This window comes from Muscardinus avellanarius (genome assembly GCF_963383645.1).
Source record: "Muscardinus avellanarius genome assembly, chromosome: 9".
NCBI classification, from domain to species: Eukaryota; Metazoa; Chordata; class Mammalia; order Rodentia; family Gliridae; genus Muscardinus; species Muscardinus avellanarius.
The window spans coordinates 94,888,803-94,915,078 of NC_137795.1; the positions used below are offsets into that span (position 1 = coordinate 94,888,803).

The 26,276-nt window shown below is 48.7% G+C and overlaps 1 protein-coding gene across 1 annotated transcript in view; it reads right to left on the reverse strand.

The window, feature by feature from the left end:
* The window catches only part of LOC308266849 (solute carrier family 23 member 1-like), a gene marked incomplete at its 3' end in the record, with an annotated part of 52,134 nt that extends 39,361 nt beyond the window's left edge, over positions 1-12,773 (reverse strand). The window contains exons 1-2 of the mRNA XM_080701238.1: positions 12,705-12,773; positions 7,388-7,545 (exon numbers count right to left, since the gene is read on the reverse strand). Coding sequence (XP_080557364.1) covers positions 7,388-7,440 — 53 coding nt within the window. The 5' untranslated portion in view covers positions 7,441-7,545; positions 12,705-12,773. The remainder of the gene's footprint in view (positions 1-7,387; positions 7,546-12,704) is intronic.
* Positions 12,774-26,276: the final 13,503 nt, after the last annotated feature.

Below are 26,276 nucleotides of genomic sequence, written 5' to 3' on the forward strand. Positions count from 1 at the left end.
CATTTTTGATGATTCAAGGACAAGAGACAGGGAGAAGTGTTGCCTGCAACCACTCCAGAATAAAACGTAACCAGGCAAACATGACAAGTAATTCCAGAGAGAGAGAGATAGAATGAAAATTTGGGATTACATGCAGTCAGTATTTTATTTCCTCTACTGATTAGCGCTTTTTTTTTTTTTGTATGTGTGTATGTTTATCTAAGGATTAAAACAACAGATGCTCTCCCTCGAAGCCACACCCTTGGCCCTATTTTATTTTTTTTAATTTTGAAGCAGGGTCTCTCTAAGCTGCTGAGAGCCTCGCTACTTTCTGAGGCTAGCCTCAAATCTTCAATCTTCCGATCTCAGCGCTCAAGTACTGGAATGACAGGCATGCGCCACCACACCTAGCTAGCGATTACCTTTTAAACTTAATGTCTTATTTTGAAGCATGGCTTCAAGTGAGGAAGGCTTTTAGGGGATACCCCAAGGTGCCTAACATCATAGCAGGAAGCGCTGTCCATGCTACCAGCAACAGAAGCCGCTGGCCTGCCTGGGCAAGCCCCGGTCACTCTTACATCAAAAGCAAGCTACTGCCTTTTGTCATTTCCTTGTGATTACTTAACATGATTTTAACTGGTCTTCTGAGGTCTTATTGCAATATTATCGTTTTTATTTCTCATCTAGGAAAGCGCATTATTAAATACCAGTTAGCAGATAAGCAAATCTATGTGACCTTTGACTCATAAGATAGATTCTACAATGTTCTAGACAGGATTAGGATCTGATAAGGAAGCCCACTTCATTAATGGAACCAAACTCTATTATCCCCATCTTAACCTAATAACATTAATTTAATTTTTTTTACCTAAGTTGATTTCCCTCTTTCTTAGTATGTTTAAGTAGTATATAAGTTCCTTGCACCCTAACTCCTGATGAGTTTCTGCTTCTCAAAGAACTTACCAGAAGTCTAGGCTCACAGGCTCTCTCACTCCCAGTATGTAGCTGAATTATGACACTTCTCGTTTTCTTTATGAACATCCTAAGTGGTCACAATACCAGAAATAGAAGGAACTTTCTAGCGTGTCTAGTTCGACTCCTTCATTTCACAGATGGGAAGACTGAGCCTAAGAGAAGCTAAGTGACCTGTTCCCATAGCACAGACCCAGGGCTGGAACTTGAGCCTCTAATTTCTAGGGCCTCCAGGGCCAGAATGTGGGTCTCCAAGCGCCAAGCACTTCCATAATCAGAATTAATACCATCTCAGCTTTGGGGAGTGGGCTTCCCCTCCACAGAGCTTCGTGTTTGTAACTCCCCATGGGGCTGGGGCTGGGGCAGAGCAGGGCTGGCATCCAGACAGGCCCTGAAGGCAGCCTCAGTGTCTTGATTCCAGGGCCAATCCTGGTGGGGGGGAGTCTTGATTTTAGGGGCCTGAGAGGCATACAGAGTGAACTTTGTACTCCTTTAAGTCTTTGGTGGGAGACTGTGGGGGTTGGAAGCGATCTTGGCTCACAGAGACAGTGACAAAAGAAGAAAGAGGGAGAAGAGAACCCACCGGAGATGCAGGCCTTCCAGAGAGCGGGAAGAATTGAGGATGGAGCCGTCTCCTGGCAATGACTTGCAAAGGGAGAACTTTGGGAAGCACTTTTGATCCCAAAGCATGGAAGACCCTGGAGGCTGCCTGCCTCCCATTCCCATCCACCCTGGAAATCCCGGCCAGCCAGCCCCACCCGTCCACACCTGCGGGCTTTGTTTCTGATAAGTAACATGAATTGGATGTGAATTTCTCCTACCAAGTCAGTTTCTCTTAAGACAGCGCAGACAGAAGCACGTGGTAGGGAGTGTTTTCCTTCCTTCCTTCCTTCCTTCCTTCCTTCCTTCTTTCTTTCTTTCTTTCTTTCTTTCTTTCTTTCTTTCTTTCTTTCTTTCTTCTTTTTCTTTCTTTCTTTCTTATTTTGCAGCTCCAGGGCTGAGCATAGGCTTTGCAGAGATTAGGTCAAAGGCGGATTCACATCACCCAGCTCCTCACTGGCACAGCGCCTTCTACAGAGCAGAGGAGAGCCCTGGCGATGTGCTCACTAGAGCGGGGCCTCTGCACAATTGTAAAAGCAGAAGGTTCCAGCCACCATTGGCTATTTTCCACTGCCCCTTCTCTACCTCCAAACTTTGCATCAGATGGCATTTGAAAGAAAGCCATGAACACTTTCAAAACTTGGCTAAAGAGAAGGTGAGTGAGGGTAAATTTCATTAGTGTGTACTGGAATATAATTATGTGGTTTGAAGCCACTAAAATGCCCACATAGAGTTAATTTATTGCTAGCCATTTTCTTGTAATCATGGTTTTGATAAATAGTTCTACCAGTACTGTGCCCACTCACCCAATGTCATGACATAGAGGTGCAAGACCAGAGGTGGCACTGTGATGTCAACGTGACCCCTAGCATCTGGCACTTGGCATGTGTGGGTAGCACAGTTAAGAAACAAGATAAATGTGTGGAGCCAGAAGTTACTTGTAGAGAATCTGTAATCATCAGAGAGGTCAGATGCAATTTTAATGTTTTTGACAGGAGCATGCCTATAATCCCCATACTTGGGGGGCTGAGGTAGGAGGATTGAAGGCCTATAGCCAGGCTCAGCACTTTAGAAAGACCCTCAGAAACTTAGCAAGACTCTGCTTCAAAATTAAAAGGGCTGGAGCCAGGTGTGGTGGTGCACACATGTAATCCTAGCATTTGGGAGGGAGGCTGAGACAGGAGGATTGTGGTTTGCGGCCAGCCTCAGCTACTTAGGCCCTTTGCGACTCAGTGAAACCCTGTTTCAAAATAAAGAATAAAAAATAGGGCTGGGGGTGTGGCTCAAAGGTAGAATGCCCCTGGGTTCCATCCCCAGTATTGCAAAAAAAAAAAAAAAAAAAAAAAAAAGAAAAGAAAAGAAAAAAGAGCCGGGAGTGTAACTTAGAGGTAGAATGCCCTGGATTTAACCTCTGGTGTCAACATTAATTAATAAAGTTGTTGAAACAGATGAATGGATTACAAAATTATGGGATATACACTCAATGGAATTCTATTCAACAATAAAAAAGAACAAAATTATGTGGAAAATGGATGGACCTGGAGAACATTATGTTTAGTGAGATTTGCCTGTCACAGAAAGTGAAGGGTCATATGTTTTCTCTCAATATGCAGAAGCTAAGAAATAACTGGGATGCCAGAAGGACTTCGGGTAATGGAGGAGAAACCCCAGTGGATCGAGGGAGGTGGTCTAGGGAAGGGTGGGGTACAGGGAAGAGGGAGAATTAACGAAGGAGTCACTTCCATGGATATTATGGGTAGTGTGTGAATACCACTGTCAATCTCAATATCCCGTATGGGAAGGGGGGAGGGGGGGCACCAGGGAAAGCCCAAGTGCTGAGGGCATGGGTGTCACCGACACTATGAACCGCCTTAGGATGTGACCCTATGTATCAATACAAGTATAAAAATAGAGTTGCTGATAGGAATCATGTACAGTAGAATTTGTCAACGCTCCCATGTTTGTAGGGTAGAGGTCTACAGCAGTACCGCCGCATCCCAAGTCACGTCGCATCCCAACTCACAGTAATAACAAATAAATGTGGACTTAACCCACCCTAGAGGGATGGCTGAATTATCTTTCCTTCTCTCTACAAAACAAAGAGGTGATTACAGAATATGAAACCATAAGATGCAGGGGGTGAAAGAGCATTATGGTGGCTGTCAGAGAGAAAGGTAATTTTTAAAAATGATGCTAACCTAGGTACAATGGCATACGCCTGTAATCCCAGGACTTGGGAGGCTGAGATGGTAGGATCACAGTTTTAAAGTCAGCCTCGGGAATTTAGTAAGACCCTCAGCAACTCGGAGAAACCTTGTTTCAAATTTAAAAATAAAAATAAAATAAAGCTGGGGGCGTAGCTCACAGGTAGACCCCCCCAGATACAACCATACAACCAATCTCTCTCTCTCTCTCTCTCTCTCTCTCTCTCTCTCTCTCTCTCTCTCTCCCTCACACACACACACACACACACACACACACACACACACACACACAGTCATACTAATTTTTGGAACTTTTGGTCCTTATCTGCTTTTTAAAATTTGTAATTCTTGGATTGAGTTTTTCTTTCTAAACAAATATTCTCTTCTGTATTTATAATTTTCTGTTCTTTTTCTTAAAGGAGACACCAAAAACTGTCTAAGCCACGGGCTGTAGGTGCTAATTAGTAGTGAAGGCAGGGGACACTGGACAAGCAGGTTTGGCCTGGACAAGCAGGTTTGGCCGGAGGCAGGTGAATACGGGAAGACCACAGAGAGGAATTTCCTGAGAAGGCAGTGACCCAAAAAGGCTTTTGTGTAAGGCTCTAGAGGATCAGGAGGGCAGGAAGGGAGGGGATCTGAACAGAGAAGAGGGAGGTGGGAATGGAGGAGGGAGGGGCTCCCGGCGGCTCCGCTCTGCCCAGGCTACCTCCACAGTCTAAGGACTTCATTTTACCCAGGCTGATTGTAGCAGCCTATATGCACATAGGCACACACAAGAACACTTACTGGCTTAAAAATATAAATAAATAAAAAGGCTGATTCTACTGATGCTAACAATTGACCACCCAAAGCTGTCTAAGGCCGCCGGGTACATCCACTCATGGATCTCACAGGTCCCAAGCCAAGTCTCTGGTTCAGTGAATGTCCATTGTCTTGTGTACTCAGAGCACAATTCCACTTCTCCACATCCCTAGGAGCCCTTCCTGAACACCAGCTGTGATATGTGTTGCCCTGGCAGGTCCAGTGCCGGGCATTTGAGCTAAGCTAGGCCAATCAGAACTCTTCCCTGGAATTAATTAATTAATTAATTAATTAACATTTTTGTGTGGTATTGGGGATTGAACCCAGGGGCATTCTACCTCCAAACTACAGCCCCGGCCCTTTTTGTTTTAAACAGGATCTCACTCTGTGGCACTATGTTGCTGAGTCTATCCTCAAACCTGCAATCCTCCAGCCTCCGCCTCCCCAGTACTGAGGTTACAGGCTTCTGCCACTACAGTGGGTTTCTCTGGAATTTTAAAATAGGAGACCAGCCAGAGTAGTACTCATTTACTCTTGGTATGAAGTTTTTACATGTCTAGCAACCCTGTTGTAGACAGGACTGTTGACTTCAGGTGTCAACTTGACTGAGTTAAGGAATGCCCAGATAGGTGGTAAGCCATTATTCATTCTGTGTGTGTGTGTGTGTGTGTGTGTGTGTGTGTGCGCGTGTGTGTGTGTGAATGTTTCCAGAAGAGACTGGCATTTGAATCCATAGACTGAGTAAATATCCTCCTCACCAGTGTGGGCAGGCATCAAGGATCCAGAGAGACCAAAAGGCAAAGGAAAGGCAAAGCTCTCTCTCTCCTTGAGCTGGGCCACCCGTCTTCTCTTGCCCTCGTGCCTTGCTGCTCCTGGTTCTCCAGATTTCCAACTCAGAGTGGGACTTCCATTGGTCTCTCATCTCCACTCCCCACCCCATACCCAGGCTTTGAACTCGGCCCGAACCACACCACCATCATTACTGGTTCTCCAACATGCATATGGCAGATCGTGGGACTCTTGGCCTCCATAATTGGGTGAGCCGATTTCCATGAAAAGTCTCATCTTATATATGGCTCTACACATCCTACTGGCCTTAATACACATGTGCAGGAGGACTGTCTGGGAGAATGAAGCTCAGGCACAGAGGGGAAGAAAGCAGCCTGTGCTTAGCCTCGGCTTTGGAAGGTCCACTCTGACTCCTCAGGCGGAGGGCCAAGGGGACACGCCCCCTCCCTGTCGCATCTTCCCAATTCTTTACAAAATGGTTCTGAGCCTCTTTCTGCACCTGCCTGGGCCTGTCCCGAGGTCTGTCCTGCCAAAGGCAGACATCGAGGTACCGTGCACCCAGGCCTGAAGGATAGCCAAGGACAGCTGTGTGGGGAATCCGGGACAGTGGGCACCTGGATGGCAGGTTGGGACGTCCACATTCACGCCTGGGAGACCATGTGTGATTTGGAGCAAAGCTGGCAGTGGGGAGGGAGGGGCAGGCGCTGGCCGCGGGCCAGTCTCCTGTGCTGCAGACGCCACGGCGGAAGTGCAAGGAACCAAATCCAACCTGGCCTTCCAGCTGGGATGACGTGTTTTATTTCAAAGCTCGTCGGCTTGGGTTATAACTTTCTAATATTTGCGCATTGGAGTGTATCAGTCTCTATATTGAGTCTCTTGCCAAGGGTTTCACGAATATTAAGGTTTAGCCTGAGCAGAGACAGGGAGGGAGAGAGGGAGAGAGACAGACAGACAGACAGACAGACAGACAGACAGACAGACAGACAGACTAGTGGCACTTGAGTCCTGATTCTTCATGTTTTTGAGGCATGGATGTACCCTGCCTTTCTATGTATTTATTTTTATTTTTTGCAGTACTGGGGATTGAACTCCAGGGCATTCTGAGCTACATTGCTATCCCTATCTCTCTTTCTTTCTTTCTCTTTCTTTCTCTCTCTCTCTCTCTCTCTCTCTCTCTCTCTCTCTCTCTCTTTCTTTCTCTCTTCCTTTCTTTCTTTCCTTCTTTCTTTCTTTCTTAGTGGTACTGGGGTTCCTGGAAGCCCTTCTACCTCCGGGCTACACTCCCAGACCTATTTTATATTTTTGAAACAGGGTCTCTTACGCCAGCGCGGCTGGCATGGAACCTGTGCGATCCTCCTGTCTCTGCCTCCCAAGCGCGAGGATTACAAGCATGCGCCACCACGCCTGGCGTTCTCTTATTATTTATTTATTTATTTATTTATTTATTTATTTATTTATTTATTTGTGGTCCTGGGGTTCCTGGAAGCCCTTCTACCTCCGGGCTACACTCCCAGACCTCTTTTTACATTTTATATTTGGAAACAGGGTCTCCTAAGCCAGCGTGCGCGGCTGGCTTCGAACCTGCGCGATCCTCCTGTCTTTGCCTCCCAAGCGCGGGGATTACAAGCGTGCGCCACCACGCCCGGCTATTCTTTATTTTGAAACAGGGTCTTGCTACGTTGCAGAGGGCCTCACTAAGTCACTGAGACTGGCCAAGAACCTGCGATCCTCCTGTCTCAGCCTCCCAAGTCCTGGGATTACAAGCGTGCCGTCATGCCTGGCTTCTGCCTTTCTCTTGGTTTGGTCTTATAAGTGAATAAAGAACACACCTTCCCCTAAGCTGATCTAGGTCCACATTACTTTCCCTTAGCATCTTGGCGAGTACTGAGGCTGGAACTCGAGCCTGGCTCTGGCCCCTCACCCTGCAGCCCTGTATTACACCCCACCGGCTTCCTAGCCGTCTCCCCAGCTCTAGGCTAAGCTGACTGCCCTGGTATCCTCTCTAGTAAAACTCAGAATCCACAGGGACCAGTTTTACTTGCCTGACTCCAAAAAGCACTTGCAAGAGAGTGCAGATGCCAGAGACGAAGAACATGGTGCTGATGAGGAAGCTCTGGGTCAGGGGGTCATGCTGCAGGCACAGGTCCTTGGCCAGGATGAGCGGCACAGCCACGATGCCCCCCAGGGCCGTGAGGAAGTGCTGTGGGCAGAGAGCGGGAAGAGGCGCGGGGATGCTGTGGCCCCCTGAAGTACCCACATCCCCCAGCGCAAGAGGGCGCCCTCAGAGGGCCAGAGGCAAGCGCCCTGGGGCTGGTCCCAGAGAGGCCTGGCCAAGAGTGATAGGCAAAGGTCCCAGCAAGTCATGGGAACTAGGAAAGCCTGGTGGCAAGAGGCAGGGACCCAGCTGGAGGGACGGGACTGCGAGAGCAGTACCCTAGTACAGGAACTGATATCCTAGGGAAGAAACCCAGGTGGGGACACAAGCCAGGGGGGCGTAACAGGAACCACAGTGTGTCCCTACCAACAGAACACAGCAAAAGGTGCACCATTAACAAGGCACGCGGGAAGAGTGAGCACTGACAAGGAAGAGCGTGAGTTTGGAGCCACTGGCCCAAGACTGAGTTCTTCCTGGAAGGACCCAGAATTACACCAATAAGTGATCAATATAGAACAGAGCTCAGGGTGAGGTGGGACTCATAGCAGGCAGACTTGGCTGTAAAATGTAAAGGAGATGTTAAGGATGGATGGATGGATGGATGGATGGATGGATGGATGGATGGATGGATAGATGGATGGATTGGTGGATGGATGGATTGGTGGATGGATGGATCTGTGGATGGATGGATCTGTGGATGGATGGATGGATTGGTGGATGGATTGGTGGATGGATGGATGGATTGGTGGATGGATGGATCTGTAGATGGATGGATGGATCTGGGGATGGATGGATGGATAGATGGATGGATGGATTGGTGGATGGATGGATCTGTGGATGGATGGATGGATCTGGGGATGGATGGATTGGTGGATGGGTGGATCGATTGATGGATGTATGGATGGATGGATGGATGAATGGATGGATGGATAGATGGATGGATGGATGGATGGATCTGTGGATGGATGGATCTGTAGATGGATGGATGGATCTGTGGATGGATGGATTGGTGGGTGGATGGATCGGTGGATGGATGGATGGATGGATGATGGATGGATGGATAAATTGGTAGATGGTAGGTTAGTGGGTGGATGATGGATAGATAGATAGATAGATAGATAGATAGGGCAAGTGACCAATATAGAACAGAAATGGCCACTATCTCATACACTTAGCCCCAGAGAAGAAAGGTTGCTCAGGTACTATGGAATATTTGGGTCTGTGACCATTCTGTTTTGAGCCACACCATATCCCTGGTATATGGCTCCAGTGCCCACACTAATCTGGCCACTGAGCTGGGGGTGATGGCACACGCCTATAACCCCAGCTATTCATGAGGCTGAGGCAGGAGACTTAGCTAAGGAAACTTAGCAAGACACTGTCTCAAAATGAAAACCAAAAATTTTTAAAGAGATGAGGATATTTCTCAGTGGTACAGTGCCCTTGGGTTCAATGGTTCAATCCCCAGACATAACACACACACACACACACACACACACACACACACACACACACACACACCTGGCTACTGAGCCAAACATTCTGAGAACATAGACACATGAAGCCACCTGCTTCTCTCTTCCGCTCTGATCCAGCCTGTTCTCTAATAACTTAAGTCGTGGTTCTGCCGCGCTTGCACAGGGCCTCGTGTTCCTGGTGCTGATTTGAGCACCCAGTGCTACTGTCATTGGGAGCAGCAAGTGTACCACGGGTTCACCCAAGGGTGTAGGTTCTCTACATCATCCTATGAGAAAGTGGCATAAATCAAGCCAGGGTAGGAGGCTTAGGTTTGCCTTGTGGAATAATCAGACAGTAAAAAAGAAAAAAAAAGAAAGAAAGAAAAAAGCAGTGCGCGGTGGTGCATGCATGTAATCCCAGCATTTGGGAGGCTGAGACAGGAGGATCACAGTTTGTGGACAGCCTCAGCTACTTAGTGAGGCTCTTTGCAACTCAGTGAGGCCCTGTTTCAAAGTTTGAAAATAAAGAATAAAAAATAGGGCTGGGATGTAGCTTGGAGGTAGAATGCCCCTGGGTTCCATCCCCAGCACTGAAGAAAAAAAAAAAAAAGTAACGAATGAAAGGAAGGAAGGGAAGGAAGGAGGGAGGGAGGAATTGACTGTGAGGGGTAGTGCCTTGAAGAGCTACCATTGAGACGCTGTCTTGGTGGAAAGGGCCACAGACATAGCACGCCTGTTCCTGCCTCGTCCCGACCACTCCTTCTCCCCACAACGCTGAGCCAGACCTACACTCAAAGACACACAGTAAGGCAAATTATTATGTTCTTATTTTGTTGGGGCTTCGGTCCCAAATCTCAATGTGAGCTAAGTTAGGCCACAGGAAAAGTTGATGTTTCTTAAGAAAATGAAGCTAAAATCTATCTATTACTACATAGGTCAGCTTTTCAACACCCCATCTACCCCAGGCAAAACTGAGTCTCAGAATGGACACTTCCTAGCCAGGCATGGTGGCGAATACCTGTAATCCCACTACTTGGGAGGCTGAAACAGGAGAATCACATGTTTGAAGCCAGCCTCAAAAACTTATCAAGACTCTGTTTCCAAATAAAAATAAAATAAGCTGGGCGTGGTGGTGCATGCTTGTAACTCCCAGTACTTGGGAGGCTGAGACAGGAGGATTGAGGATTCTCGGCCAGCCTCAGCTACTTAGTGAGGCTCTCCACAACTTATTGGGACCCTGTTTCAAAATAAAGAATAAAATAGAGCTGGGGGGTGTAGCTTGGGGACAGAATGCCTTTGGGTTCAATCTCTAGTACAAAGAAACAAAACAGAGAACTAGGACCCGGGATAGAGGGCTGTCATCTCCCCCCACGCCAGAGACAAGCAAGAGGGTGCCTTGTCCACAGCCCATGATAGGAGGGAAGTGTGCAGCGCACCCGGGAGAGGACCATCTCCCCAGCTGTACGGTGGAGAAGGGAGGTGGACCTGAAGAGACGCCAGGTTCCTTCAAAAGGCAGAGCCAGCTCCTGTTACCACTCAAGCAGCGTCTCAAAGGGACCCATCAACCAGCGGATTATCCACTGAGGCTAATCCCTTCTGCGAATGTTCTGGAATAATCCAATTAACATGGCCAGTGCTGCTCTTTGGCAGAAGAGTTAGAAGAATGGGGCGTGTGTTGGAGGCAGAGAAGATGTAGGCCTCCCACTAAAAGTCAAAGTTGCCCCCTCTCTGTTCTTTCTTTGGTTAACGGGGCAGCTTTGACAGATTATAGTCAAGGAGGGATCCCTAAGGAAGAAGATACGGGAGGGTTTCCAGAAAAGAATTGCTATGCGTATGTATGTAGGCAAATTTTGACCATCTTTGCTATTTATTATTCCTGTGTCCCCTGGGATCGGTGGCATGAGAAGTCTGGTCCTTTGTAGCCTTTTTTTTTTTTTTTTTTTTTTTTGTGTGTGTGTGTGTGTGTGTGTGTGTGTGGTACTGGGGTTCCTGGAAACCCTTCTACCTCCAGAATACACTCCCAGACCTATAATTAATATATATATATATATATATATATATATATATATATATATATATATATATTTTTTTTTTTTTTTAAATTTGGAAACAGGCTCTCTTAAGCCAGAGAGGCTGTCTTTGAACCTGCAGGATCCTCCTGTCTCTGCCTCTCAAGCACAGGGATTACAAGTGTGCGCCACCACGCCCGGCCCTTTGTAGCCTCTTAAAAATGCTTCTTTGAGCTGGGTATGGTGGCTCATATTTGTAATCCAAGTACTTGGGAGGCTGAGACAGGAGGATCTGAAGTTCAAGGACAGCCTTGGCAAGTAGTGAGAGTCTTATCAACCTAGGGAGACACTGTTTCAGAATAAAACTAAAACAGAGCTGGGGGATAGCTCAGAGGTAGAATGCCCCTGGGCTCCAGGGTTCAGAGAAGTCAAGTCACAGGGGTTAGAAATCAATTTCCATGAGCCAGGTGTGGTGACTCACACTTGTAATACCAGTACTCGGGAGTCTGAAACAGGAGGATTGCAGGTTTGCAGCCAGCCTCGGCAATTTGTGAGGCCCTTCGCAACTTAGTGAGAGAACCTGTTTCAAGATAAAGAATAGCCAGGCATGTTGGTGCACGCTTGTAATCCCCCCGCTTGAGAGGTGGAGACAGGAGGATCGCGCAGGTTCGAAGCCAGCCACGCTGGCTTAAGAGACCCTGTTTCCAAATAAAAAAATAAAATAGGTCTGGGAGTGTAGCCCGGAGGTAGAAGGGCTTCCAGGAATCCCAGTACCACACACACAAGAAAGAAAGAAAGAAAGAAAGAAAGAAAGAAAGAAAGAAAGAAAGAAAGAAAGAAAGAAAGAAAGAAAGAAAGAGGAATAAAAAATGGGTGGGGCTGGGAGTGTCTCTCAGAGATAGAAGGCCTCTGGGTTTAATCCCTAGTACTTAAGAAAAAAAAAAAGCTTTGAGCTACCACCAACTGGGTTAAGAAAGGCCACAGTATTCTCAGTATTCTCGAGGCCAAGAATCTACCAGTGTTTTGTTATTTCAAATCATACACAACAACACTGGCTAACCAAATGATTAGAGCTAACTTGTTATCAAATGAATCAATCCCCTCCTCCTCCTCCTCCTCCTCCTCCTCCTCCTCCTCCTTCTTCTACTTCTTCTTCTTCTTCTTCTTCTTCTTCTTCTTCTTCTTCTTCTTCTTCTCTCTCTCTCTCTCTCTCTCTCTCTCTCTCACACACACACACACACACACACACATACACACACACACACACACACACACACACACACACACGCCATCATGCTGTGGATTGAACCCAGGGTCTCATACATGCTACACCAGCAATCTACCACTGAGCTATACCCCAAGCCCTCAAATAAATCTCTCGATATCAGAGAACACAAGACATTTGGTGGAAGCTGAATTAGACAGAGAAGCCGGAGCTGGCAGGCTTTCTCCAGGGCAGGTGTTTGGCCTAGAACCTCTCTGACCTCTCAAAGGCTTCCCTCAAATGAAAAAGACCTTGAACCAAGCCAGTGCCCCATTTAAGAAAACAATGGGCCAGTCATTGTCCTTGATGTGGCCAGTCGGCTCAGCATGAGGAAGCATCTTTTTTAAAAATAATTTTTAAAATAATCCATTCCATCCCAAAATGCCTAGAGAGAGCACACGAAGGATCCTGGGCTCCCCTCAAGGCCCGCGACATAGAAGATCTGACAGCATCTGAAGTCGTTGATGGCATTACCTGGATCCCCAAGAAGATGCAGAGATACCAGGGAGGGGTGTCCAAGACGCCATAGGCCAGGTGGCTGCGGCTGGGACGCTCAGGCTGCGCAACCTTCTTCCCGCCGGGGCCATCAGTGCTGACGCTGCTCACTCTGTCACCTCTCTGCCGGGAACAAGAGGACACATCTGGCTGTTCGGGAGGAATCAGGCACATTTCTGGACTTGACAGTAGCGCTGCCCTCCAGAGACAATAGGATGGGGATAGCCGTTAACCAGCGGGCAATTTAAGATCCAGACTCAAAAGATGAGCAATTTCCTTTCCCATCTGCAGCAGGGCCTCCATGTCAAGGGCGGAGCCATGCAAGGGGAGAGGTGCCTCCCCTGAGATCCTGGCAGAGAGGCCGCTGAAGGGGGAGAAGATGAGCAGGTGTCCCTCCCAGCCCTTAGTCTGCATTCCCAGGGGCCCCGTGTTTCCATCTAGCCAAGCTTCCTCCACAGCAGGGCTATGATGCCCGGTGGTTTCCTTCTCGTCTCTCTCCTGGTTGTTGGCTCTCAGGCTGTAGGAACTGTGCCTTACTTTTTTGTGTAATCCACTTCTAGGGCAGTGCCCACGCTCAGTGTAGAGTGGATGAAGGAGAGAAGGCCACGTACTCATGAAAGATGAGTGCAGGGCACACAGAATGATGGGCAGTCAATAGCTAATGGAACCAAAATCAACTGTGAGTGACACACTTCCCCTGCAACCAATTGACTCTACAGCTTGCTAACCTTGAGCAAATTACTAATATTTCTAAGGCTTTTCTATGTCTAGAAAGGACATAACATCTCCCTCACAGATGGTTGAGAAAATTATTTACAATATAAAGTGCAAAATCCAAGTCTTGGCATGGTATAACTATCCGATGAGTGTTAGTCATTATAATTCTTATAACCTTGCAAAAATGGAAGGACTTGGAACATGAGCTTGGGCCAACACTGGAACATCTGGCTGTGGGTCGGGGGAGCAGGAGGGAATCGCTCTGGTGCAGCTAGAAGGGTGGCAAGACCCCCAGTGTGGAGACCAGGCCCTGCTCTGTGAGATGCTCACATACCTGGCCTGCAACTTTCTTAGAAGACAGTGCCAAGTCCACTCTTGGCAGAGGCGGGCCAGCCATGGGCAAGGCCTGTCGGCTGGGCTCCAGGGAGAGTCAAAGAGCCCAGCCAGGCTTGAGGGTGGCCCCTGACCCCAGGGCCCTTGGCTGGGCCTGGTTGCCCCTGAGCAGGCAGTGGTAGGAACAGAGGGCCTCCACTCAGGCCATCTGTTATTTTTAGGTGGCCAAGGTAGGTTGGAAGAGTGGCGAGGCCCAGCCTCAGAGAGGAGCTGGAGGGACCTCCAGTCCGGTCGCTGTGTGAGAACATTATTAGATTTTTTTTTGCAGTGCTGGGGATGGAACCCAGGGGCTTTCTACCTCCAGGCTATACTCCCAGCCCTATTTTATAATTTATTTGGAAACAGGGTCTCACTAAGTTGCTGAGAGCCTCACTAAGTAGCTGAGACTGGCTTGGAACCTGTGCGATCCTCCTGTCTCAGCCTCCCAAGTGCTGGGATTATAAGCACTGCTACCACGCCCGGCTTCATTAGACCTTTCCTATCAAAGGAAGAGCTTGACTTACGCTCCCTGTTGTAAAACCACCACTTTGTGACCTCTTGTGTGTTCAGATTCTTTTCTTTCCATCTCCTGAGAATTGCAAATGCCAGCCCCTCCCTGGCACCCCTTCAGCCAATGGCGTAGAGGCTGTGTGGCTACAGTACCACCAATAGGAACACAGCACAGGAGCCCCACCCCCGCTGAAAGTAAAATACCCAGCAGTCACCATGTTGTTCTTGCTTACCCAACTTTACTGGCGGCAGGATGTCATTTTGCAAAAAGTAAACTTGCTTTGTTGAGAGACTTTCAAATGTGTATCTTTTCTTATGACACCATGGAAATTTCTTTTCTTTCTTTCCTTCTTTTTTTATGTGTGTGTGTGTGTGTGTGTGTGTGTGTGTGTGTGTGTGTATGTGTGTTTTACTAGAAATTGAATCCAGGAACATTCTACCTCTTAGCTACACCCCCAGCCCTACTTTTTAATTCTTTATTTTGAAACAAAGTCTCACTAAATTGCAGAGGGCCTCACTAAGTAGCTGAAGCTGTCCTCCAACCTGCACTCCTCCTGCCTCAGCCTCCCAAGTACTGGGATTACAAGCTTATGCCACCACTCCCAGCTCATAGAGATTTATTTGTAATAGCCGTGACTTGACTTCTCTGAGCCTTAGAACCCAGGGACATTCTACTCCTGAACTACACACCTAGTGATGTGTGTGTGTGTGTGTGTGTGTATGTATGTGTATATAATACATGCCTATATATTAAATTTTCATTATATATACATACATACATGTCAGGTCCTTGCTGACCTCCCATGGGCACTCACCATGCATCTGGGGTGCTCACAGCTGGCCAAGGTAGCGCTCATACCGTTTGTGTGTGTGTGTGTGTGTGTGTGTGTGTGTGTGTGTGTGTTGTACGTGTGTGTGTGTGCGCATTATTTTTAATTTGTAAAAAGGGTCTCACTAAGTTGTCTAAGTTGCACAGGAGCTGTCTAAACTTCTGAGGCTGTGATCCTCCTGTCTCAGCCTCCCCCGTACTGGGATTACAGGTGTGCACCATTAAACCTGGCTGGGTTCCTCATCCTTTAAACAGGAACTGAAGTGCCTGTTGCATTGACTCCTAAGAAAGAAAACAAAGCCTGCGGAGTGTCTAGGGCATCCTGGCTGTTAGAAAGCTGCTTCTCCCTCTGCCCTCCTCAAGCCTTCCCAGGACTTGATCCAGAAAGGCCTCTGAAAAGAGAGCGCTGAAGGCTGAGAAACCTGGGAAACTTGGCTGCACAGAGACCTCCCGCGAGCAAGGGCAACAATACTGGGACTCCTGGCCAGGAAGCCCTCTTTCCTTCGTGTCTTTCATGGAGTCGTGCTCAGGGAAAATTGTGTGTTAGCGCCAAGGGCTGCCTGAGGTCACCGGCCCAGAGGGAGCTAAGTCTGGAGGGAGGGAGCCGCCACTCCTGCCAGATGCCTGAAGCTGATCTGAAGGGTGAGTGGCTCCAGAGCACAGGCAGGGGCCCGGGGCTCCCCATCTCCCTCCCCATCTCCCTCCCTCTCCTGAGCAGACTCACTGTGCAGCCTCCGGGGTCCTCGATGGCAGCGATCATAGCACCCTGAGCTCTTCGCTTCCGCCTTTGCCTTCCCACTGGGAAGCAGGACCAAGGGTACTTAGCAGAGGGAGATTAAACTCTGTGCGCCTGGGCTGGGCCTGGGGCGGGCCCTGGAGGGAGGGGCCCACAGGTTCTGTCTGCTTCGGGGATCAGTAAGGACACCCCCCAGGCCTTTGCCCGGGACCAAGGTGCACCCAGCCTGCAAAAGCTTCAAACTTGACAGTTTGGCAGTTGATCCCCATGGCACTAAGGAAATAAATCCGAGTTCAGCCTGTCAGGGCGTGGCAGAGTCCTTTCAGGAAATCAAGTTCCTGGGCCAGGGGCCCAGGGAGATTAGTGAGGCTCAGTACTACTGAACATGCTGGGTCTTCAGCTTCCTTCCTTCCTGTCTGTCTGTCTGTCTGTCTGTCTCTCTCTCTCTCTCTCTCTTTCTCTCTCCATATATATATTTAATATTTAACCCAAGTGTGTTCTAGCTCTAAGCTACACCCCGTCCTCTTTACTTTCAATTTTGAGATGGGCTCATGAAATTGCTCAAGGTCTCATCAAGTTGCTGAGGCTGGCCCCCAACCTGCCGTTCTCCGGTCTCAGCCTCCCGAGTACTGGGATTATAGGTATTCAACACCTGCTGCCCAGTTGGTTTTTGAGTTTTCTAAACTGGAAACTGATTGAGCTGGAATGGAAATGATTGCACAGATAGCCCCTAACCCTGACCTTGATATGTGCACGGGAAATGATTAGGGAGGGAAGGAGTGTTACCTCCTGTCCTCAGAGGGGGCACCAAGGCTCATGGGTGGCAGAGGCCACTCAAAGCTCACGTTGAAAGCCTGAGGAAAAATCGCTTCCGCGGCTCTCGGGCTTGTCTTTCTTTAAAACTCAGAACAGACTTTCAGAGAGAGAAGCCCGGCCACAACACAGGGTGTTGCTCTTATCCTGCCCAGAGCACCTGGCAGCCTTCCCTTGCTCAAAAATTCTTGACAAACCCCACCCCACAAAATCCAAAGTACCCCAAATAGCAGCCATTCATGATGGTGGAATGTTCTGGAATAGACGGCACTGGCTCCCAAGGTTTAGGAAACACATGCCAGAACCCGTGGGCGCGCACACACACACGCACTATGTAATCTCTCTGGGAGCCTAGGATGTTTTCCAAACACTTGAAAGACTCATGTTGCTTCCATTCTATTTTCATATACACAGTGGACTGAATGTGTCCCCCAAATCCATATGTCGGAATCCTGACCCCCAGTGTGCCGGTGTTAGGACATGAGGACCTTGGGCTATGGTCATGAGGGTGAAACCCTTACATGTGGAATCAGAGCCCTTATAAAAGAGCCCCTAGAACTGGGAGTGGTGGCGCACGTTTGTAATCCCAGCATTTGGGGGACTGAGACTGGAGGATCGCAGTTTGCAGCCAGTCCCAGCTACTTAGGGAGGCCCTTGGCAACTCAGTGAGACCCTTTTTCAAAATAAAGAGTAGAAAGCCGGCATGGTGGTGCACGCTTGTAATCCCAGCATTCGGGAGCCTGAGACTGGAGGATCACGGTTCGTGGACAGCTTCAGCTACTTAGTGAGGCCCTCCGCAACTTAGTGAGACCCTGTTTCAAAATAAAGAATAAAAATATAGAGCAAGGGGTGTAGCTCAGAGGTTGAATGCCCCTGGATTCCATCCCCAGACCCTCAAAAAAAAAAAAAAAAGAATAGAAGATAGGGCTGGGGGTGTAGCTTGGAGGTAGAATGCCCCTGGTTTCCATCCCAAGTACCACAAAAAAAGAAAAAAAGAAAGAAATTTCCATGAGCCAGGAGTGATGGCACAGTGTAATCCTCAGTACCACAGAGAGAGAGAGACAGACAGACAGAGAGACAGACAGAGATATCAGAAAGTGAGAGAGAGAGACAGAGACAGAGACAGAGACACAGAGAGATATCAGAAAGAGAGAGACAGATATACACAGAGAGACATCAGAAAGACACAGAGAGATATATCAGAAAGTGTGTGTGTGTGTGTGTGTGTGTGTGTGTGTGTGTGTGAGAGAGAGAGAGAGAGAGAGAGAGAGAGAGAGAGAGAGAGAGAGAGAGCGCACTTTGAAAGCTCATGTGAGGATATGGTAGTTGGTGTCCCTCAAGTCCTAGTTACTTTGAGAAGAGAAAGCCACTCGGCCTCAACGTATATAATGCATAATGGGCCTTTGGGCTCGCCCTCCTGTGTGTCAGGAAGGCTTGGCCTAGGCATTTGCATGGTTGAAAACAGATAAATTGGTAACTGGCTATCGCTGGAGGATCTATCCCAAAAGACAACCAGAGAGCAAATCATACCTGAAACAAGACTGAAACAAACCAGCACGGATTCTCAATAGTCAGCCACCTCCTTGTAGGTGACGATGCTCGGTCTCACCATTCAGAATCCACTCGGCTTTCCTGTGTGTGTGTGTGTGTGTGTGTGTGTGTGTGTGTGTGTGTTACTTGGGATTATACTCTCCATCCCTAATTTACTTTTTTTTTTTTAACAGTCTCACTCAGTCGTTGAGGGCCTCGCTAATTTGCTGAGGCTGGTCTCAGGCCCATAGCCCTCCTGTCTCAGCCTCCCAAGTACTGGGATTACAGAGGTGCACCACCAACACCAGGCTCACGTTTTTCTTAGGAACCATCCTGATCTCCACGCACTTCAGGCAAAGTGTGCTCCGCCTTTGGCTGCCACAAGGAGGGTACAGACCCAGAGAGTGTACTGCAAACCCCCAACTACCGCTTTGGAGGAGCTACAGGCAGGGGCCCGCTAGAGCCAAGGAGATGCAGGGAGTCTGGTGCTGGGACTTGGAGGGCAAAGACACTGTTCTCATTAACTTGAACCTGGAGGATGCTGCTCTGTGGCTGCTGGCAGTAATCTCCCCACACATGGAGCCTGAGAATGAAGCCAACAGGAGACAGCTGAGACAAGAGAGGCTGGGTCCCGCTGCTACTGGAATCCATATATCCAGCCCTACTCAGTCATGTGTTTAGGAAGGATGCCTGTAGGAAATTGTATTAGGCTATTTACTGTATAAACGTCATACAGTATAGTCACATGAACTTAGATGGTCTAGCCTTCTACACACCTAGGCTATACGGTGGTACTGCTGGTTGCTCCTAGACTTCAAGCCTGCACAGGAGGTTACAATACTGTGGGCAATTGTAACACAGTGTAACACAAATAACATTTGTGTATTTTTTTTATTTTTTAATTTTTGGTGGTACTGGGGTTCCTGGAAACCCTTCTACCTCCGGGCTACACTCCCAGACCTATTTTTATATTTTTATTTGGAAAACAGGGTCCTTTAAGCCAGCAAGGCTGGCTTTGAACATGCGCGATCCTCCTGTCTCTGCCTCCCAAGCGCGGGGATTACAAGCGTGCGCCACCACGCCCCACTACTCTTTTTTCTTTTTTCTTTTTTTCTTTTTTATTTATTTTTCTTTTTTATTTTTTTGTGGTACTGGGGTTCCTGGAAGCCCTTCTACCTCCGGGCTACACTCCCAGACCTATTTTTATATTTTTATTTGGAAAACAGGGTCCTTTAAGCCAGCGCGGCTGGCTTCGAACCTGCGCGATCCTCCTGTCTCTGCCTCCCAAGCGCGGGGATTACAAGCGTGCGCCACCACGCCCGGCAACATTTGTGTATCTTAACATGCCTAAACATGCAAGAGGTGCAGAAAATACTGTGCGAGAGGGATGTTTCGGCTCTATTACAATCTTAAGGGACTACGACTGTACATGTATCTGTCGTTGACCCAAACACTGTTATTCAGAATAAGACTGGACATCTGCCATGAAATCATGTTTTGCTCACACTCGTTTTATTTGGGCCTTCTGTCATTAGCAACCAGAAAATTTACAAATTAATTTTTTTGTTTCCACAAACATATACCTTTGTTTCCAATCCCAGATCCGTTTTTTTTTTTCTAGAATTACTTACATAGCACTAAATTTTTCGACATTCACTAGCGATGATTGCTGAGTTTCAAGAGGATCAAAACAAACAAAAGCCCTCAATGTATTGTGTTTGCTTTTTGGTGTACTGGGGTTCCTGGAAGCCCTTCTACCTCCGGGCTACACCCCCAGCCCTATTTTTTAGTATTTATTTATTTATTTATTTATTTATTTATTTATTGGTGGTACTGGAGTTCCTGGAAGCCCTTCTACCTCTGGGCTACACTCCCAGACCTATTTTTTAGTCTTTATTTTTATTTATTTATTTATTTATTTATTTATTTATTTATTGGTGGTACTGGGATTCCTGGAAGCCCTTCTACCTCTGGGCTACTCTCCCAGACCTATTTTTTAAATATTTTTATTTGGAAACAGGGTCTCTTAAGCCAGCAAGGCTGGCTTCGAACTTGCGCGTGATCCTCCTGTCTCCGCCTCCCAAGACACCACGCCTAGCTAACTTAGTTTTTTTTTGTTGTTGTTTTGTTTGTTTTGTTTTTGAGGGTCTGGGGATGGAACCCAGGGCCATTCTACCGAGCTACACCCCCCGCCCTATTTTTTGTTCTTTATTTTGAAACCGGGTCTCACTAAGTTGCAGAGTGCCTCACTAAGTAGCTGAGGCTGTCAGCGAACCACAGTCCTCCGGTCTCAGCCTCCCGAATGCTGGGATTACAAGCGTGCGCCACCACACCTGGCCAGTTGTTGTTGTTTTTTTAATGATATTTTCTTCTCTTTAACTGATATGAGCTTTACCTTTCCCTGCCAGAACCACACCTACTACAAGTGTCCCTTTGAATTCAGTGTTGTAGAGCACAGACGCGACTCCAGAGCTGATTTCCAGGCGCAGCCATAAAAGGCAATTTGGCACTTAAATCTTCATCCCGGCTCTTGTGCGACTACTTCTGCTAACACCCCGGCTCATCTCTGTCTCTACATTTCTAGGAAATCGAAATCTAGACCATGACAGTTGGAAAGAACTATAGAAGAAAGCCAGGCCCAGAGAAAGAAGGAGCTGTTTTATCCAGTCTCATCACTTCTACCAATGGCACCAACATCTACCAAATGACCCACGTCACAGCCTGGGTCATCCTCCTTAGTGGTCCACCATGTGCATCTTCCTACCAAACTCACCTCCGAAATATTTCTCATGTGTGTGCGATTATCTCCAATGGGACCAACTATACTAACCTCCCCTGAGCGCCCTCTTTACGCCGCTTCAATTCTGCACCAGCTGCCTTATGGGTCATGTTGCTGCCTATTTTCTTCCTCCATCTGATGAAGCAAGCGGTCTGGATGAACTCTGTAAACATAATCTGGCCACGTCCTTCCTTTTGAAAAACCCTTCCGGATTCCTCGGAGTTAGTCCTGAGGATAAGGTGAACCCGATCCTTACGTGGCCTGCAATGCCACCATGATTCATCTCTTTCAAGCCTCATTGCTCGCCACTCCCCCACCACACCTGTGTTGGTGCACACACTAAATACTCAAACAATAGCAAATGGACCGAGTCAAATTATCCAAGGTTACTCTGCCCACCTCAGTCACTAAGTGGTGCCTCGGATCTCTTGAACCGGGTCTTTGTCCAGAGAGAGGCAGCCTGGACACCCCGCCTCCGCTCTCCAAGGCTCCAGCTACCGGGCCAGGCATCTGTGAAAGCGCAGTTCGGATTCTGTTCTCTGGACCTGAACTCAGAGTTGCACCGCGAGGCTGTGCACCTGCCAGGCAAGGCCCCACCCAGGCAGGAGCGGCTGCTGTAGCCAGAGGGGCAGGCACAGGACCTGCTTTTCTCTAACACTTTGGAAATCTTATGTCCGTTTTAGAAGGTGAGGTAGCTCCTCAGAGAGATGCGTGATGCATAAATTAGCCAAGGTCTTGGACCTCCTTGCTGTGTGTGTGTGTGTGTATGTGTGTGTGTGTGTGTGTGTGTGTGTTACTGGGGATGGAACCCAGGGGCATTCTACCTTTACCTCTGAGCTACGTACCCAGCCCTATTTTTATTTATTTATTTATTTATTTATTTGCGGGTCTGGGGATGGAACCCAGGAGCATTTGACCTCCAAGCTACACACACCCTCTGCCCTATTTTTATTCTTTATTTTAAAACAAGGTCTCACTAAGTTGCAGAGGGCCTCACTAAGTAGCTGAGGCTATCTACGAACTGCAATCCTCCTGTCTCAGCCTCCCAAGTACTGGGATTACAAGCATACACCACCACGCCCAGCTACCTCCTTGCTTTTTATTTTTTTTTAAATATGTGTCTGGGATGCTATTTTTATTTCATTTTGATGAAATGAAATGGCTAGAAGGTCAGGAAATGACTACCATTGAAAAGATAGTTGATTACTCACAGTTTCAAGAAAAGAGCTCACTCGCCACGCCTTGCGGGGCCATGCGAGGGAGTACTGGAATCAGCTGGAGCCAAAGGATTCAGGGGAAATGTGGCAGAGAAAGTTCTGTGTGGTTTTCATGAGGAGGCTTGGGCAAGGTGGGATAGGCCACTGAGCATATCCAGTGCAGACTGGACAGTTGAATGACCCGAGCAGCTCTAGGGGAGAGGGGCTGTCCTTCCCTGCCTGGTGCCTAGCCCAGGGATGATGAGAGCTGGGGGTAAAGAAGGTGGCTGAAGGTGTGGGCTCAACCATGAAAGGCAGCCCCCAGGAACGGGGTCATTTGCTCCCTCTCAGAACTGGCTGGCCTTAGGATGCTCACTGGCCAGGGAGCCTCTCTCTGGGCTTCAGGGGTGCCTGTGTGAGACTGACTGGGATGCCAGCTTTCAGGCAGCACAGCACCGGCCGGGCCCTAGGAGGATGCCGTCTGGGGCCCCCGCGAGCAAGCCCGCCCACTCTGACGTAGTGCGAGGCTCTTTCCATGCAAAGAAGCTGAGACTGCTTGTTCCAGGTGGCCAGGCACACTGGGCTCTGGCCAGTCAGTGCTGACCCTTTGGGTAGAAGACTGATCTCTGGGCATTCCTCTGGGTTCAACCCCACCTCCTAGGTCAGAATTTCACAAAGGCATGGTGAGGTATGATAGGCAGATGCTAGAGAGCTGGGGGGTCCCAGCTGCCAGAACAGCTGCAAGCAGAGAATTCCATCACCAAGCTTCCCTCCACCCTAATCCTACCTGAGGTCAAGTGGGGTCCTGGATTGGCAGGCAGCGAGGCAAAGACTCCATCCTGTGACTGGGCCCCCAGCCAACAGGGAATTCTTTCCTTATTCCCTAGTTGGGAGAGGGGGATGGGCATCCTTTGATTTATCCCCTTGCAGCCGGCCAGAGACTTAGGTGACAGGATAAAGGCAGCAGCGACCCCCATCGGGGAGACAGAAGCCAGCTCCCTCCCACCTAGGGACCAGGTCTGCGGCCCTCTGGACACACCCCGCCCTCCCTGGGCGGCACTAGGCTCTGTCCATGGTGCTGATGTCCCGGGGCAGGGATAAAGGCTGGTTGGACTGGATGGCGACCAAAGGATGTCATCACCTGCTGCTCGAGGGCACACAGCTGCCAGCCTCTTGGGCCTTCCAAGCCTTCGGTGTTGTGTCCCTGAGCCAAGGGCCATAGCTGGCTTTTATCAAAGGTCTGTTCACCTTTGGAGGACAGGAGCGAAGAGAGATTGGTCTCCATCTAAAAGCCACATCAACTTAGAACAGAAACCCCGAGGAAAGCATTCCCACTGGCCTTTGCTCAACACACCTATCACGTATTAAACGAGGAGCCCTTTCCCTTCACTCGTGCTTCCTTCCAGACATCCACACAACACATCCTAGAGCCCTGACTACCCAGCAGCGTGCTTTGAGCATCGGGCTGGGCGACGGGCATACCATCACGGTGAGCAAAACCAGACAGACACAGGTGTCCCTGTCCTCGTGGAGATCACCGACGAGCAGAAGACACGGACATCGATCAAATAATTACCTAGATCAAGACATAACTTCACCTGCGGTAAGTTCCACGGAGGAGCGGTAAATGGCTTTTCCAGCTTTATTCCAAGAAGACTTTACCTCAGCAAGGAAGTGAGAAAGAGCTTCTCGGAGAAAATGACGGCATTGATTTGACCTGTTGGTGGAATGCCCGTGTGTTGGGCAGAGGAAACAGCTAGTGCAAAGTGCCTGGGAGCAGCAAAGAGACAGGGACACTTGAGGAACTAAAAAAAAAAAAAAAAAAAAGGTTGGAAAGCAGGGAATTGGGGGAGCAGGAGCTGAGGCGGGAGGCATGGGGAGGGGCCACACACGCAAGGCCATGCTGGCTATGTTAAGAGCTGTATCTGTTAAGCCTTGTAATCCCAGAATTTGGGAGACTGAGACAGGAGGATCGCAGGTTCAAGGCCAGCCTCAGCAACTAAGCGAGACCCTCAACAACCTAGCAAGAACTTGATTCAAAATGTAAAAAAAAAATCTGGGCGTGGTGGTGCACACGTGTAATCCCCACGCTTGGGAGGCGGAGACAGGAGGATTGCGCAGGTTTGAAGCCAGCAGTGCTGGCTGAAGAGACCCTGTTTCCAAATTTTAAAAAATATAGAAATAGGTCTGGGAGTGTAGCCCGGAGGTAGAAGGGTTTCCAGGAACCCCAGTACCACCAAAAAAAAAAAAAGTAAAAAAAAAAAGAATTGGGGGTCTAGCACAGAGGTAGAATACCCCTGGGTTCAATCTCCAGTACCAAAACTAAAAAAGAGTCTAGGTGATAGATAAAAGATGGTGGCTAAGACCAAACTACAGTAAAGACAGACAAAACTGAAGGGAACTGACTAAAGAGACCTTTGAGGGATAAAATCAACAGCTTGGAGCTGGGGAGGCTGAGATGGAGGATTGCAGGTTCGCATCCAGCCTCAGCAACTTAGTGCGGCCCTCTGCAACTTGGTGAAACCCTGTTTCAAAATAAAAATAAATAAATAAAAAGGGCTGCTGGTGTAAGTCAGAGGTACGATGCCCCTGGGTTTAATCCCCATACCACAAAGAAAAAAAAAAAACAGCTTGGTAATGCATTGGCCATGGATAAACTAAGGCAGAAATAGGTGAGTATGAGGGATGACTTGGGGTTTTCTGGGCTGCGTGATGTGCTGGGCGGTGGAAATTCTTATTGAGTTAAAGAAAACTGGAAAAGGAGCAGGTTTGGAGCGCAGCCATTGAGCTCAAGGTGACTTTGAAACATCAGCATGGAGACGTCCAGGAGGCAGGCACGCATGCACACAGAGGACCTCCCAGGGAGAGCTGGAGCTGGCAAGCCCGAAATTCAATGGCAGATTAGAGTCACAGGCGAGGATGATAAGACCCAAGACGAAAGTAGGGAACGAGGAGAGGCCGCCCTCAGGACAAGAACGTCCCAGAAGAGCTGCAAGTTGCCTGCTCCAGGCTGTGCAGCTCCATCCAGGAAACTCGCTGGAGAGGGTGGTCCCATCTCTTGCTGCCCAGGCCAGGGTCCCGAGAAGCAATGAACAAGGGCCCTGTGAGGAGAAAGAGAGAGAGAGAGAGAGAGAGAGAGAGAGAGAGAGAGAGAGAAGAAGAAGAAGAAGGAGGAGGAGGAGGAGGAGGAGGAGGAGGAGGAGGAGGAGGAGGAGGAGGAGGAGAGGGGAGAGGGGAGAGACCAGACCAGGGCACAAGTGCTGCGGGGGACGCGAGCCTCTCGGGCCAGGCTCTCTCCTTTCCCAGCCCTCCCTCTGTGGAGCGGCGGGCCCCTGGCTGGGCTCCTCCAGCAGAGCTATGGGGCTGCAGCGGCTGAGCCCCAGAACCAGCCTGATGAACAGATTTCACCAGTCTTGAGCTAACTGGGGTGGGTGGGCACAGGAGAGGTGGGGGCTGGGCAGCCTCTTAATAGGCGGAGGCTGGGCAGCCTCGTGATGGCTGGGAGTTCTGCCTGCCAAGCTGGCGGTGAAAGGGGGTCCTTCACTGAGTTGCAAAGGGCCCCACTAAGTAGCTGAGGCTGTCCTCAAACCGCGATCCTCTTGTGTCAGCCTCCCAAATGCTGAACATACAAGCATGTGCCACTATGCCCGGTATTCGCAACTCAGTGAGACCCTGTTTCTTTCTTCCTTTTTTTTTTTTTTTTTTTTTTTTTTTTGCGAGTCTGGGGATGGAACCCAGGGGCATTTGACCTCTGAGCTACACCCCCTGCCCTATTTTTTATTCTTTATTTTGAAACCGGGTCTCACTGAGTTGCAGAGGGCCTCACTAAGTAGCTGAGGCTGTCCATGAACCGCGATCCTCCAGGTCTCAGCCTCCCAAATGCTGGGATTACAAGCGTGCACCATCACGCCCGGCTGAGACCCTGTTTCAAAATAACGAATACACAATAGGGCTGGGGGTATGGCTTGGAGGTAGAATGACCCTGAGATCCATCTCCAGTTCCACAAAAAAGGGGGAGTCTTTCACTTCTGAAACTCACTGTTGGGAGGCAGGACAGTGAAGGTTGGTG